Here is a 14,595-nt window from a genome sequence, read left to right on the forward strand (position 1 = left end):
CTGAGCCAGTGCCCCCCCGGCCCCCCCGTGGCCTCCAACCCCCCCACCTCCGAGTCCCCAACCCCCCCATCCGTCCTGGCCCCCCATGGCCCCATCGGAGGGGTGGGGTGGGGTGGCAAGGGGGGGTCCCAGCCCACCCCCCCCGGGGGGGTCCCGTCGGCCCCGCTGCTGGAATAAAGCCTGCGAGTACCGAGACGGGGTGGCAAACGTTGGCGTGGGGAGGGGGGGCACCAGGCACAGCCTGGGGAGGGGGGGCACCGGGCACAGCCTGGGGGGCACCCCCCGGGCCAGGGGTGTTGGGAGCCATCTTGGGGTGCCAGAGCCCATCTTGGGGTGCCTCTGTCCGTCTTGGGGTGCCTGAGTCTGTCTTGGGGTGCCTGTGTCCATCCCCGGGTACCAGGACCCCTCCTTGGGGTGCCTGTGTCCAACAGGGGTGCCAGGATCCATCCCAGGGTGCCAGGACCTGTCCTGGGGTGCCAGGGCCCATCTTGGGGTGCCAGGACCACTCCCAGCGGTGCCAGGATCCATTTTTGGGTGCCAGGGCCCATCTTGGGGTGCCAGGATCCATCCCGGGGTGCCTGTGTCCATCCCTGGGTACCAGGACCCCCCCCCGGGGTGCCAGGGCACATCTTGGGGTGCCTCTGTCCGTCTTGGGGTGCCAGGACCTCTCCTCGGGTGCCAGGGCCCATTTTGGGGTGCCTGTGTGTGTCTTGGGGTGCCAGTGCCCCTCCCCGGGGTGCTGGGATCCATCTTGGGGTGTCTGTGTCCATCTTGGGGTGCCAGGATCTTTCCTGGGGTGCCAGGACCTATCCTGGGGTGCCTGTGTCTATCTTGGGGTGTCAGGATCCATCCCAGGGTGCCAGGACCTCCCCCCCCGGGGTGCCAGGGCTCATCTTGGGGTGCCTGTGTCCATCTTGGGGGTCCAGGATCCATCCCGGGTGCCAGGACCTGTCCTGGGGTGCTGGGATCCATCTTGGGGTGCCTGTGCCTATTTTGGGGTGCCAGGACCCCCCCGCGGGGTGCTGGAGCCCATCTTGGGGTGCCTGTGCCCGCCTTGGGGTGCTGGGCTCCACCCCGGGGTGCCGGGACCCTACAGCCGCTGCCCCCCGTTGCGGGGTGCCCCTCGCAGACCCCGGCTGCCCCGATCCGGGGGGATTTCACCGCAAACCCGGGTGGGTCCCGTTGCGCCCGTCACCTGGCAGCCCCCCCCCCCCGGGCTGGGTCCCCCGGGATTCTCCGGCGGCTCGTAGCAGGGTTGGGCCGGGGGCGGGGGGGGGGGGGCGTGGGAGCCGTTCATGCTCGGCTGCCTCCGCACCCCGAAAAGTGGGGGGCTCGCCCCACCCGGGGGGGTTCGCTGCGCCGACAGCGGGGGCTGCAGAGACCCCAAGTCACCAGGGAGGAGGGGAACCCCCCCCCCCCCGTGCCCACCTGTGTCCCCCCCGTCCTCCTGCTCTGGGGTCACGGGGAGGGGGGGAAGCAGCCCAGGGTGGGGGTCCCAGCTCCCCCACTGCGATCTGGGAAGAGCGGTGGTGGGGGGGGGGTGGTTAATGGGGTGTCCCCCCCCGACCCCTTTGGAGGTGACGGGGGACATGACCGGGGCCGGCGGAGCTGCCGGTGGCAGAGACGGGGGGGGCAGGATGGGGACCCCGGCCCGGGGATGTCCCGGGGGTGTCCCCGCGGGGGGGGGGGCAGGATGGGGACCCCGGTACGGGGATGTCCCGGGGGTGTCCCCACGGGGGAGGGGGCAGGAAAGGGACCCCGGGCCGGGGGTGTCCCCAGGGGTGTCCCCTCGGGGGGGTGCGGAGCGGTGCGGGGCTGGGGGGGCCACAGGGTGCGGGGTGCCCCCGCAGTGGGGGGGGGTGTGTGTGTGTGCAGCCGCCGCCCCCATTCCCGGCCCGGGGGTGACCCCTGCCGTCCGCCCGCCGCCAATTAGCGGTAATTACCGCGCGCAGCTAATTACCGCGCGGCGGGGGCCGGGGGGGGGTCCCCTGTGCCTCCCCCCCCGCGACGCGATGCCCCCAGCCCCGCCAGCTCTGCGCCCCGGGGGCTTGGGTCCTCCCCCCCCCCTCCGTTTTTGGCGATGGGGGGGGCTGGGAGCATCCGCGGCCGCCAGAGGCTCCCCGCGAGCCGCCCCCCACTGCGGGGGGCCCCTGAGCATCTGGGGGGGGGCCCTGAGCATCCGGCGGGGGCCCTGAGCACCTGAGGGGGGCCCTGAGCATTCGGGGGGGGCCCTGTGCCCAGGCGGGGCCGGTGCTGGGCTGGGGGGGGTGACAAACCTGACCCCCCCCCCCCCCCCCCCATAAGGGGACTGGGAGCAGCCGCGGTGCCCCCCAGTCCCTGGGGGGGGTTCAAGTGGGACCTCGGCCCTGCGCCCCCCCCTTTTTCTGACCCCCCCTCCCCCCGATTTCGAGACCACCCTGACCCTGCCGCGGGGCTTGGCTTTGGGGGGGCCGGGGCCCCCCTTCCCTCCCCCCCCCAGTGTGTATCCAGGTACCTGGGGGCTCACCCCGCTTTTTGGGGGGCTGCGAGCTGCTGGGGGGGGGTGTCAGCGGGGTGCGTGGGCGAGGGGGTGGTTGGGACCCCCCCCCAGGGGCTTCGCCCCCCGCCCAGCGGCAGCCCCGCTCCCCCCCCCCCCCGGCTCGCGGACGCTGGGGGGCGGCAGAGGAGCGGCCACGGCGCGGCGGCGGGGGGGGGGGGGGGGGTCGGGGAGGGGGGCAGCGCCCGGAGCCGCCCCGGGTTTCGGGGTCACCCAGCCCCGAAAAGGGGGAGGGACCCTCTGGGGTCCCTGGTGTCTCCCCGAGGGACCCGGGGGCACCCACAGGGTCCCGGGGTGGGGGGGGTGACCCCCCCCTCCCCCTCGGCTCCGGGAAAGCTCCCGGGGCTGGAGCTGGGCGGGGAAACTGAGGCACGGGCACAACTCGGGGACACCTCGCCCCCCCCCCCCCGGGTAGGACCCGCTCCCCGCTGCGGGGTTTGACCCCCCCCAAAACCACCCCGTCCCCCCCCCCGGGCAGGCTGAGGCCTGACTCAGCTCGTCTCACGGGTGGGGCCGTGACTCACCGGGACGGACGTGCGGGGGGGGCAGGGGGGCCCTGCTCCTTTCGGGGTGTCCCGGGGTCGGGGGGGGGGGGAGCAGGGGGCACCCGGTCCCTCTTGGGCTGCGGGGAGAGCAGGGCGGAGGGGGCTGGGGGTGCTGAGCTGGGGGGGGGGCAGTTAGGGCTCTTGGGGGGGCACTGCCCGGGGAGGGGCCCCGGGGGGGCGGTGCTTGGGACCCCCCAAACTTTCCTTCCAGTGGGAGGGACCCGAACCCCCATTGCTGCGTCCGCGCGACCCTCCGACGCCCCCCCCTCCCCCATCCACCGCCGGGATGAGCTCCTTCACCCCCCCCCCCCGTGCCCCCCCCATCCCCGAGCGTTTTGGGGTGCCCTTTGCCGGCGGGGGGGTGGAAAGGAGCCCCCCATGGAGGGGGCCCCCAGAACCCGGGGGGTCGGGCCGGCACCGCCACGCGTGTGCGCGGGGCGTGGCGGGGGGTCCCTGCCCCATAGCAGGGATCTCTGCCCCCCGGGGGGGTCCCCGGGCCGGCGCGGGGCGGGGCGGGGCGGGGCGGGGCCGGGACGCAGCAGCGAGCCGGGACCTGCCGCTGATTACCGCCCGCAATTAGCGCCGGGGGGGGGGGGGCCCCGCCCGCAGCGCTGCTCGGCGGGTTTCACACGCACACCCCCGCCCCGGGGCCCCCCCCCACCAGCACCCCTCAAGCTCCCCGCCCCCCCCAAGCACCCCATGAACCCCCCCGGCCGCTCCCCCCGGGGGGGGTGAGGCGAGGCCTCCCCAGACCCAGCACATTCGGGGGGGGGGGTGGGGGGGTGTTGCCTTATTTTTTTGGGGGGGTGGGGAGAAGCACCCCGGGATGAGGCGTGGGGGGGTCCCCGGCGGCCGGGGGGCGCGGGGCGGGGAGGGGCGGTGGGGAGGGACGGGCTCCTTCCCGGGTTGGGGGTGACACCCCCACAGCTGCCCCTCCCCCGGCCCCCCCTCGGGGGGATCCCGGCGGTTCGGGGGGGGGCGATGGGCCCCAAAGCCGATTTCCCTCCACACGGGCCCCCAGAGCCCCCCCGCGTCCCCCAGTCCTCGAGCAGGAGACGCTTTCCCGCTCGTTTCGCCCATTTTCTCCCCAAAATCCGCTCCTTTCCCGACGGCGGTCACAGCGCTGGGCCCCCGCCCCCACTCCCTCGGCTCTCGAGCTGCCAGGGACCCCCCCGCGAAGCCGCTCCATCCCCCCGAGTCTCCAAACCCCTTTCCCCCCCTTTTCCCCCAAACGGAGTGTTGGGAGCGGGGGCGGGGGGAGATGCTCTGCCCCGAGCGACGCCTTGGGGGTTGCTGCCCAGGGGGGGGGCTGGAGGCCGGGATCCCCCCAGCGAGGGATGATGCAGGGGACGTTGGCGCCCGGGGGGGGTTTGTGCCCGTGGGGTTGGGTCGTGCGGCTCCCGGTGTGGGCGATGCCATGGGACCCCTCTCACTGCCCCGGGGGGACAACCCCGCGCCTGCTTGGGGTGCGTCCCCACCCCGCACCCCTCGGAGCGGGCCCTCCCCTCCCTGGGGGTCCTGCGGGGACGTCGCTGCCCCCCACTCCGCAGCCGTCCCCGACACTCGACGCCCCGGCTCCGTTTTCCCCGCCGAGGGGGCCGGGCCGGGGCGAGCTCTCCCCTGCGGCAGGGGAAGACGCTCGGCCTCCTTCCCGCGGCGTCCCGACGGCCGGGGCAGTGAGAGAGGCGACGCGTGGCCGCCATGCTGCGCCCAGCGGGAGCGTCTGGCGTCTTTGCCGCGACGACGGGAGCTATGGCCGCCATCGCCGCCATCGCCAGCCGCGGTGGGCCGCGGGCGCCCGGGGAAGGGGCTGCCTGCGAGCGACGTGTCGGCCGCGGCGTCTGCTGCGCGGAGGCTGCGGAGCGAGCGCCCGGGGCCCGGCGCTGGCTGCGATCGCGGCTGCGATGGGCGTGGGGGTGCCGCCCGTCTTCTGCAACGCGCCGCTTTGATCTCCGCCGGGACCCGCCTCGGCGCTGCTGCTCCAACGCTTCCCCGCTCACGTCCCGGCCCCGTCCCTCGGCCGGGAGCCTCCTGCCCCGCCGCGGCGCGGAGAAGAGGGGCTTTCTCCGTTGAACGCGGCCCCGGTGCGGCTTTGGGGTGAAAGTGGGCGCGTTTGGGTGCTCTGGTTCGGTGCTGCTTCCCCAGGCTGTGGTGACGGGGCGGCGGCGGGGGGGCTGCCGGTGCCTGCACGGGATCACAGCAGGGTGGGGGTCGGAAGGGACCCCTGGGGATCCCCCACCCAACCGCCTGCCCAAGCAGGGTCACCCAGAGCAGGGGGCACAGCACCGCGTCCAGGCGGGGCTGGAATATCTCCAGAGAAGGAGACTCCACAGCCCCTCTGGGCAGCCTGGGCCAGGGCTCCGTCACCCTCAGAGGGAAGAAGTTCTTCCTCGGGTTCAGCTGGAGCTTCCTCTGCTCCAGTTTGTGCCCATTGCCCCTTGTCCTGTCGCTGGGCACCACTGAACAGAGTCTGGCCCCGTCCTCCTGACCCCCACCCTGCAGATATTTAGAGGCATTTATAAGGTCCCCTCGCAGCCTTCTCTTCTCCAGGCTGAACAAGCCCAGCTCCCTCAGCCTCTCCTCGCAGCAGAGATGCTCCAGTCCCCTCCTCATCCTCGCAGCCCTGCGCTGGACTCTCTCCAGTAGCTCCTCGTCTTTCTGGAACTGGGGAGCCCAGCACTGGACCCAGCACTGCAGATGGGGCCTCCCCAGGGCAGAGCAGAGGGAGAGGAGAACCTCCCTCGCCCTGCTGCCCACACTCCTCCTCATGCACCCCAGGATCCCATTGGCCTTCTGGGCACCCAGGGCACGCTGCTGGCGCCTGGAGCCCGCAGCAGCCGTCCCCTCTCCACGGGCGTGGGGATACCCATGGGTGCTGATATCCCGGGCACCCAGCCCTGGGCTCAGCACACGGGGATGTCCAGAGCCTTCCTCCCTGCCCCGAGGAGGACACAGCTCCTCTCCTCGCAAGCGGGGGGAAGCAAGCTTCGCCACCCGTCGATGGCTTTGGGGGGGTTCCCCAGCTCTGAGATGCTCCTGGCACGAGCCGGTGCCGCGGCCGAGGTTTAAACGAGAGATGCTGAGCGCTGCCAGCGGGATAACGCCCGGTCGCTGCCCGGCGCCGCATCCTGCCACGGCTCCCCTCCCGCCGCGGTGCCCACTCCCCACTGCCCCCGAGACCCCCCACGTCCCCGCACAGGGGTCCCGGCCCCATGGCTGCTGCCCCTCCGCCCATGGACGATGGGAGAGAAACCCCTCCAAGGGGGATGTGTGTGTAGGCATCGCTGGAGAGCAACGGGGACCGGCGGCCGCCAGCTCCTGGACGGGCGTCCAACCCCTCCGTGACGGAGCTTTACCCCCGGCAGAGACGCGGCGTCCGGATCGTATCCGGATTTCTGGAGTGGGGAAGGGCCCCGAGCTCTCCACCCACCCAGCGAGGTGCCGGCGATGAACGCGGGGCTGGGTCACCCCGTGGGCTCTGCCCCGCTCCCACCCCGCGGTGTCGGGATGCAGACCCCCTCCACGGCGCCCACCACCCCGGGATGCTCAGCCCAACACCCCGCTGTCCCGGTGCCGGGTGGGCGACGGCGGCCGACGCCGTGTCCCAGGAGCTTCGCTCCGGGCGCATCACCCAGCGCGGCCAGCACCGGAGCATCCGAGGTGCCTGGTGCTGGGCCACGGGGCGGTTCTGGGGGGACCCCCGCGGTTCTGGGGGGACCCCCACGGTCCCAGAGGGGTTTTCCCACCCCGGTGTGGTGGGTACGGCTCCGCGGGCGCAGCCAGGCAGCTCGACGCTCCCCGCCGGGCTCGGGCGGGTCTGTTGGGTTTCCCTGCTCGCCCCGGCCACGTCCTCACCGCCGGGGAGCTGGGCAGCCGGGGACACCCAGGGTGGGATGGGGGGGTCTGGGGGGGTCCAGGGGCTTGTTGCCAAAGGCGAGCGCGAGTGCAAATCCCTTTTTGGGCTGAAAATCCCATGGTCTGGCAGATGCCTGAGGTTCGGGAGGAGAAACCCTCCCTTCCCACGGCGACATGCCTGGACCCATATTTGTGTGTTCGCAGGGGAAAAAGCGAGGGGTGAGCAGGCTCGGAGCTGAACCTGGCTCCCCAAACCTCTCCCACGAGCGTCTCCGATAAAAGGGATAATTGCGGGGTTGGATGTTATTGTCGCGGCCTCGTCCGCAGCTTCTGGTTTGGGGGGAAGTTTTATGGCTTTTCTTTTTTTTTAATGGCGGGATGAGCAGAGCTTTGCACTTGGAAGGCAGCTTCAGACACCTCTGCTCGTTAAAATACAAATTAAAAGCGGTTAAGCAATTAGGTTGTGTTTCTTTCGCCCAGCACGAGCCCGCTAGCGGGAGCGGCTCTGTCGAGCGCCGGGTGCTGCGGGGGGTTCGCTGCTGGGACCCCGCGAGGAGGGTGAGGAAGGGTCCCAGCGTGGGGGTCTGGGGCGTGGGGCAGGGCTCCTGGGGTGGCAGCTTGGCCCCGCGAGGAGGATGAGGAAGGGTCCCAGCGCGGGGGTCTGGGGCGCGGGGCAGGGCTCCTGGGGCGGCAGCTCGGCCCCGCGAGGAGGATGAGGAAGGGTCCCAGCGCGGGGGTCTGGGGCGCGGGGCAGGGCTCCTGGGGCGGCAGCTCGGCCCCGCGAGGAGGATGAGGAAGGGTCCCAGCGTGGGGGTCTGGGGCGTGGGGCAGGGCTCCTGGGGTGGCAGCTCGGCCCCGCGAGGAGGATGAGGAAGGGTCCCAGCGCGGGGGTCTGGGGCGCGGGGCGTGCGGCAGGGAAGCACCGAGAGGTTTCGGCCTCGGCAGACCCCTCCGCGTCCCTCCGGGCTCAACGCGCCGGTTGGAGTGGCAGAAAACGGCTTCGAAACCTCCTCAAGAGCATTTCTAAATCCTCCTTATTGACACAAAGCTCCTCGTCCAACCCCGCCAAGGGCTGACGCTCGCTGGTTGTGAAACAGCCTCGGACAGGTCGAGTCCAACTTCCTCCGAGCCGAGGCTGAACCCGAGGGCGTGACGGGGAAGCCACGTTTTCGCTGGAGCTCGGCGAGCCCAGCGCCTGCCGTCAGGCTCGAGATGAGTGATCGATCCCCGCCGAGGGTCTCCCTCGAGGGCGCGATGCGTCAGGGAGCTCGCGGTGCTCCATCACCGCGGTGAGCGGCTCGGCCGTGACGGGTTGACGGGAGCAGCCGAGGGAGCCTGATCCGGAGCTCTGCCTCCAGCTCCAACAACGCCTTTGTTGTTCTTAGCTCTCGAGGGAGTGTTTCGAGGCAGGTCACGGTGGTGGCAAGGAGGGGAGGGCACCCTTTCAAACCCGAAAAGCACACAAAACAAAAAAGACAGACATCTCCACTCCCCTGACACCCGGCCAACTCCCTGAGCGCATAAAAAGGGGGACTCGGCCTCTGCGCCGGCAGGACTCGCCTCCTCTTGCCTCCGAAGCTCTGCGCCGCTTGCCTCGTCCCTCCTCGCGTTGACCGCTGCGGACCCGTCGCCATGTCTCGCCAGTCCTACGCTCTCGGCAAGGGGTTCAGCTCCAGCTCGGCTTGCCTGGGGAGCAGGGGCAAGGTCTCCTTCGGCTCTGTGTCCCACGGAGGGCACAGGGGACACGGTGGCTTCAGCAGCAGGAGCCTCTATAGCTTGGGTGGGGGCAGAAGTGCCTCTCAGGGAGGATTTGGCGGCGTCTGCAGAGGTTTTGGGGCTGGTGGCCACGCAGGCTTTGGCTACGGCTTCAATGCCGGGGCAGGATATGCCAGCGGCTATGGTGGTGGGGCCGGAGTCGGCTTCATTGGAGGCATCGGTGGTGGTTACGGTGGCTTCGGTGGAGGATTTGACAGCATGGTGGGAGGTCAAGGCTTCGCCTCTTGCCCGCTGGGTGGCATCAGGGAAGTGACTGTCAACCAGAACCTGCTGACCCCGCTCAAGCTGGAGATTGACCCCGAGATCCAGAAGGTGCGAACACAGGAGCGGGAGGAGATGAAGAAGCTCAACAACAAATTCGCCTCCTTCATCGACAAGGTGAGAGCGGCTTCGACCCGGGGCGGGGAGGCGGAGGTCGGAGCTCACCACAGCTTGTGCTGGTTGCAATTATTGTGAGGCGCCCATCTGGTAGAGCCCGGAGAGCCAGGGGTTGCCCACACCACCCCACAGAACCCCTGCAGACAGAGGGACGGTGGCTGGAGAAGTGACTCTCCCAAGCTTGTGGAGAAATCTGGGAAAAGGATCCTCGGTTCTTAAGACCGTGGAGCCGGTGCCAAGCTGTGGGACCATCTACCTGCGTGCAAGGTGTCCTCAGAGGGGTCTCTGCTGGTGGGCTCCGTCCATATCTGGGCTGAAGGACTCTGGGTGCTTCAACCTGTCTTTAAGGAGAAAATGATCAAGCTATGAGGTTCACTGTGTTTCTCCTGCTTTGAGATAGGGTGGGAAGCTGTTCCACCTTTGCCCACGCACCTTAGAGCTGTGGTCCCCTCCATCCAGTGAGACCCTGGGGTTCTCGCTCACTGGAGAGCACAGGCAGCAAGGTCGAACTCATTAAATGGGAAAAAGTTACGGAAAATGTGGGGAAAAAAATCAATAAAGAGATGCTCTTGGTAATAATCTGACTCCTTTTCTGCCCACCCCTGTGATCATTTAGGTTCGGTTCCTTGAGCAGCAGAATCAGGTCCTGGAGACCAAGTGGAAACTCCTCCAGGAGCAGGGTACCACAGGGACGTGGGGCAGAAGCCTCAACCCCCTCTTTGAAACCTACATTGCTGGACTGCGGAAGCAGCTGGACACCCTCTCCGGTGAGAAGCACCGTCTGGAGTCCGAGCTGAAAGGCTTCCAAGACATGCTGGAAGACTTCAAGACCAAGTACGTTGCTCTCGCTGTAGTCACGGCTGGGCTATCTGGTGATGAGAAGGTAGAGATAAAAACTTACTGTGAGCAGTCGGAAAGTTCAAGGAATCGTAAGGATTTCACTTGCTTCAGGGATTAGAAAGTGCAAAAGGTTTTGGGGAAGTTTTTGTCAGCGGACTTTTGGTAGGAGTTGGTGATTTTTCAAGGTGTTTCCCAACGTGTGTTGTTGCGTGAGTTGCACTTCTCACTGAGGCAGGATCCTCTGCTCTTTGCCTTCCTCACTTAAGAACCCCCGACATTATGATTTAATGAACTAATTAGATCAGTTGCTAAATCCTACTGTAATTTCCTGACGGATTTCCTCATGGGTTCCTTCCCATAATGTGCTTCATGGCTTGAAGCTTAGAGCTTTCTCTGGAAAGGTAGCGTGGGGCAAAAAAAAACGAAAAAAAAGAAAAAAGAGTGGATTCTTTTCCTGCTGCTATTTATCAGATTCATTTGTCCCGTCGGAAAAGCGAGAGCAAAGCCTGGAGAAACGATTCCACTGAAGGAGTTTCCAAAAATGGTGGGAAGGAAAGTCTGGGGCTCAGCAGGGTCCGCCAGACCCCTTGCTCTGCTGAGGCTGCAGGCTGCAGGCTGAAGGCTGGCTTGGTTTTGGAGGTCACCTCCACCACCTGCCGCTCTGCAGCCATTGCCTGCCCAAACGAGCAGTTGGAAACGGCCCTTGACAGGGACCAGAAGGTCCTCGCGTCTCGTAGGAGGAGCTGGAGTGGCCACAGCCCCCAGGACTCGGTTCAGGCAGAGCTAGGATTGCCCTTTGCAGGCTTCCTTCAGCGAGGCACTGGAGATGGCAGCAGCCTGGGCTCATCTAGACAGGCAAAGCGCTGCTGCTCGTCCATAAATCTCGCCCATGGCAGGTCTATTTCGGCTGCGCTCGTTAGTCTGAGGCCAACAACCTCTGGTTGCCAGCGGCAGCCAGAGCCAAAATAAGCAGCCAGACTCCATCTCCCTTGTTGCAATCAACAGGTACGAGGAGGAAATAAACAAACGGACATCCGTGGAGAATGATTTTGTGCTCCTGAAAAAGGTAAAGTCCTTTTATTTTTTTGAACATGGAGACACATCTTGGTTCGGAGGATCTCTTGCTCCCATCAGCACTGGTTCTTCATCACCGGACGTAAAATGGGAGCCCTAGATGGCTGTGCTGCAGGGAAAAGGAGCACCAGAGGGCTCGTGGTTGGATGCTGGGTGGGAAGCGGTGTGCCAGGCAGGAGGCTTCACTTCCTGTTTCTGCTGCAGGACGTGGATGGGGTCTACACCAACAAGGTGGAACTTCAGGCAAGACTCGATTCTCTGGCAGATGAGATTAACTTCCTGAAGTATCTTTACGAGGAGGTAAGTGGTCCAGCTGCTCTCTGGAGGGGGATGCTGCGTGGAGAAGGGTTGCGACATTGTGAGGAAGTGGTGGTGGGGCTAAAGCCAGATCTGGTGCGAATTGCAGGAGCTGTCTCAGATGCAGAAGACCGTTTCTGACACCTCTGTGGTCGTCACCATGGACAATAACCGAAACCTGGATCTGGACAGCATCATTGCGGAGGTCAAAGCCCAATACGAGGAGATCGCCAACCGGAGCCGAGTGGAGGCTGAGTCTTGGTACCAAAGCAAGGTGAGAGCTCCACATGCTGCCTGTGGTCTCTGGCGGTGGAGGAGGTGAACGAGTTCCTGGCGGTAGCTCAGAACATGCTGAGACCAGGCACGTTGCTGGCTCTGATCCGGCCAGACCGGAGCTAGCGTATGCAAGCTCGCGTTGGCTTGCACAGGGTGGTCTGGACAGCCAGTGAGGGGAGTCACTTGTGGTGGACCTGACGTGCTCCTCTCGCTTCTGCCCACCAGTATGAAGAGCTGCAGGTTACTGCAGGAAAACATGGCGACAGCCTGAAGGACACAAAGATGGAGATCTCCGAGCTCAATCACACAATCCAGAGGATACGTGCTGAGATGGAGAGCGTGAAGAAACAGGTAGGGGTTGCGTTTTTTGAGAAAGGGGTGTGAGCTCTCGGTGATGCCCTGCGGAACCTCCCTGAAAGCAAATAGTCTGGCAACAGGATTGTCAACGGGAGGGAACCTGCTGGGCTTGTGAACTTCTGAGCCCGAGCTATCTGCGATCGTGGCTTAGGAGCATCCCCAGCTGGCTGCCCCTGCCCCACTCATCGCACCCACGTCTTGCCCTCCAGTGTGAAACTCTGCGGACCTCCATCGCGGATGCTGAGGAACGCGGGGAGCTGGCCATCAAGGATGCCAGGACCAAACTGACTGACCTGGAGGCCGCCCTGCAGAAGGCGAAGCAAGAGATGGCCCGGCAGCTCCGCGAGTACCAGGAGCTCATGAACGTCAAGCTGGCCCTGGACATCGAGATTGCGACCTACAGGAAGCTGCTGGAGGGCGAGGAGTGCAGGTGGGTGGGGACAGAGCAAGAGCTTGGCTGCATTCTGCTAAATCGGTGATGGGAAGGACAGGGCACATCACATCTCCTCTATAAAAATATCGATGGTGTTGCCACTAGCTGTGGACTACGGCCCTATAGCTGCTGCTATCTGTGCCCGTGGTCTGGTGGACCAAGCCTGGCTTCATGGAGCAGATGCTCTGGCTGGAGCTGACACTCCACCTCTTCTCCTTGCAGGATGTCTGGAGAGTGCCAGAGCGCCGTCAGCATCTGTAAGTGGCGTTCCCACGGGCGCACGGCGGGCTGGGACCGATGCTCCCACACGTTACGGTGGCATCAGAGGTAACCTCGTGCCTTCTGTTCCTCTCTGCAGCTGTGGTGGGAGGCGGCAGCAGCTCTATGGGAGGTGGATACGGCAGCGGACTGCACCTCGGAGGAGGAGGAGGAATTGGATTCGGCGCTGGAAGCGGGAGAGGCAGCTGCAGTACGGGCGGTGCTGGCTTCAGCTACAACCTAGGAGGGGCTGGGTTTGGCTCTGGGGGAGGATTTGGTGCTGGGGTGGGGATCAGCGTCGGAGGGACAGGGTTCTCCCCTGTGGGCGGAGGGTCCAGCACCGTGGTGAAGAAGAGCAGCAGCTCCGTGACGGTCAGCCGGAAGGTCTAGGAAAGCGAGCTGTCCCACCCCTCCCCAGCACCCACAGGAGAAAGGAAGCCAACCTCGCGATGACCACCACCCCCCTCCACTGCCAAGGCGACAACCGCCGGTGTCATCTTAAACCATTTCAGAAACTGCATGTAAAAGCGAAACACCGCCATGTTCACCAGCTGCTGACCGAGGTTCTTGGCAGCACCTGGGGCTGGCTCGCTTCCCCAGCGCTCCCCTCGAGACCCTCCAAGCCACCGGTCCCTCGGGCGCTGGGGACTCCCTCGGAAGCGGGGTCTGCCCGTCGGACATGGCTGGGGTCAGGCCGCGAGGTCCGAGCGAGAGGCGTCCCACCAGCGACGGGCAGAGGGGACCGGTCCGTGTGCTGCTCTCGGGACGGCTGCGGGGACTCGTGGAGCCCAGCTTCTGCCAGGATCCTGTGCTGGATCCAGATGTGGTGCAATTTTAATCGCTGCTGCTCATCAGCCAGGGCTTGAACTCCAAAACAAGAATTTCGTCATGGTGACTGGTCCCAGCCGAGGACGCTCCTTGCCCTGCCGCGCTGTTTTTTTACCGGCAGTTTCACCTGTGTTCTTCAGAAGCTCTTGTAAAATGTTTGGTTTTGCTGAGGGTTTGCCTTTTCCTCGTGATCATGGGAACGTTCGCGTTTGTTTGCTTCAGCCTTTCTCCTCTGGCGTGTGGCATCCCCCAATAAACACCAGAGGCAGTACGCTTGTGTGGTTTTCTCTCTGACCAAAGAGTTTCATGTTGCGACAGGACTCCTCGTTTGCTGAGATCTGAAGGTGTTACCTGGCTTTCTCTTGCCCTTTGAAGTTCTGCATTTAAAGGAGCCAAAGCCAACATGCAGCCTGGTCTCCTGTCCTTCTCACCCCTCTCCCACCCCCAAACTCTTCGAAAATTTGGATCGTTTGTGAGCTTGGCAGGAGGGTGGAGGAGGTCTTGCCAGTGTGAGGTGGTTGGGTGGCAACAAGGCTGGGTCAGGCTCCGTGTGACCGTCTGATCCAGCCGGGGCTGTGAAACACACGGGCTTTTCTTGGACACCACCTGTGGGAACGAGCCCATTCCCAGCAGCGTGGCAGGAGAGAAAGAGGCACGTGGGTTGAACCTGGATGCCCTTCTCCTCTGTCCTACTGCTGGGGCTCCTGGGGTTACAGAAGCAGTCGGCCCCATTAGAGCGGAGCAGACTTTCGGGCTCAGCTGATGTTAGGAGACCATTCCCTTCCCCTTTCTCTTCCTAAGCCCTTTCCCTGCTCATGTTGGCCAGCCTGGGACATTCCCTAGCTAGTCCTCCGCTGACTGACTGCTGCTTCCAAGCACACCACTGCCCTCCACCCGTGCTTCCTGGTCCTCCGAGGTGGTCCCAATGCTGTGGTGTCCTCCAAGGTGGTCCCAGTGCTGTGGTGTCCTCCAAGGTGGTCCCAGTGCTGCGGTGTCCTCCAAGGTGGTCCCAGTGCTGTGGTGTCCTCTGAGGTTGTTCCAGTGCTGTGGTGTCTTCCAAGGTGGTCCCAGTGCTGTGGTGTCCTCCAAGGTGGTCCCAGTGCTGTGGTGCCCACAGCTGGTGCTGTCATGGCAGAGACATG

General features: G+C 65.8%; 1 protein-coding gene across 1 annotated transcript; it reads left to right on the forward strand.

The window, feature by feature from the left end:
• Positions 1–8,568: 8,568 nt before the first annotated feature.
• LOC104338537 (keratin, type II cytoskeletal 4) lies at positions 8,569–13,015 on the forward strand. The gene is made up of 9 exons (XM_009944587.2): positions 8,569–9,090; positions 9,707–9,924; positions 10,936–10,996; positions 11,209–11,304; positions 11,411–11,575; positions 11,803–11,928; positions 12,144–12,364; positions 12,590–12,624; positions 12,726–13,015. Exons 1-9 carry the CDS (start codon positions 8,569–8,571, stop codon positions 13,013–13,015), a joined length of 1,734 nt encoding a protein of 577 aa, XP_009942889.2.
• The last annotated feature ends 1,580 nt before the right edge of the window (positions 13,016–14,595 follow it).

The sequence above is a fragment of the Opisthocomus hoazin genome, chromosome 32 (assembly GCF_030867145.1).
Source record: "Opisthocomus hoazin isolate bOpiHoa1 chromosome 32, bOpiHoa1.hap1, whole genome shotgun sequence".
Lineage (NCBI taxonomy): Eukaryota > Metazoa > Chordata > Aves > Opisthocomiformes > Opisthocomidae > Opisthocomus > Opisthocomus hoazin.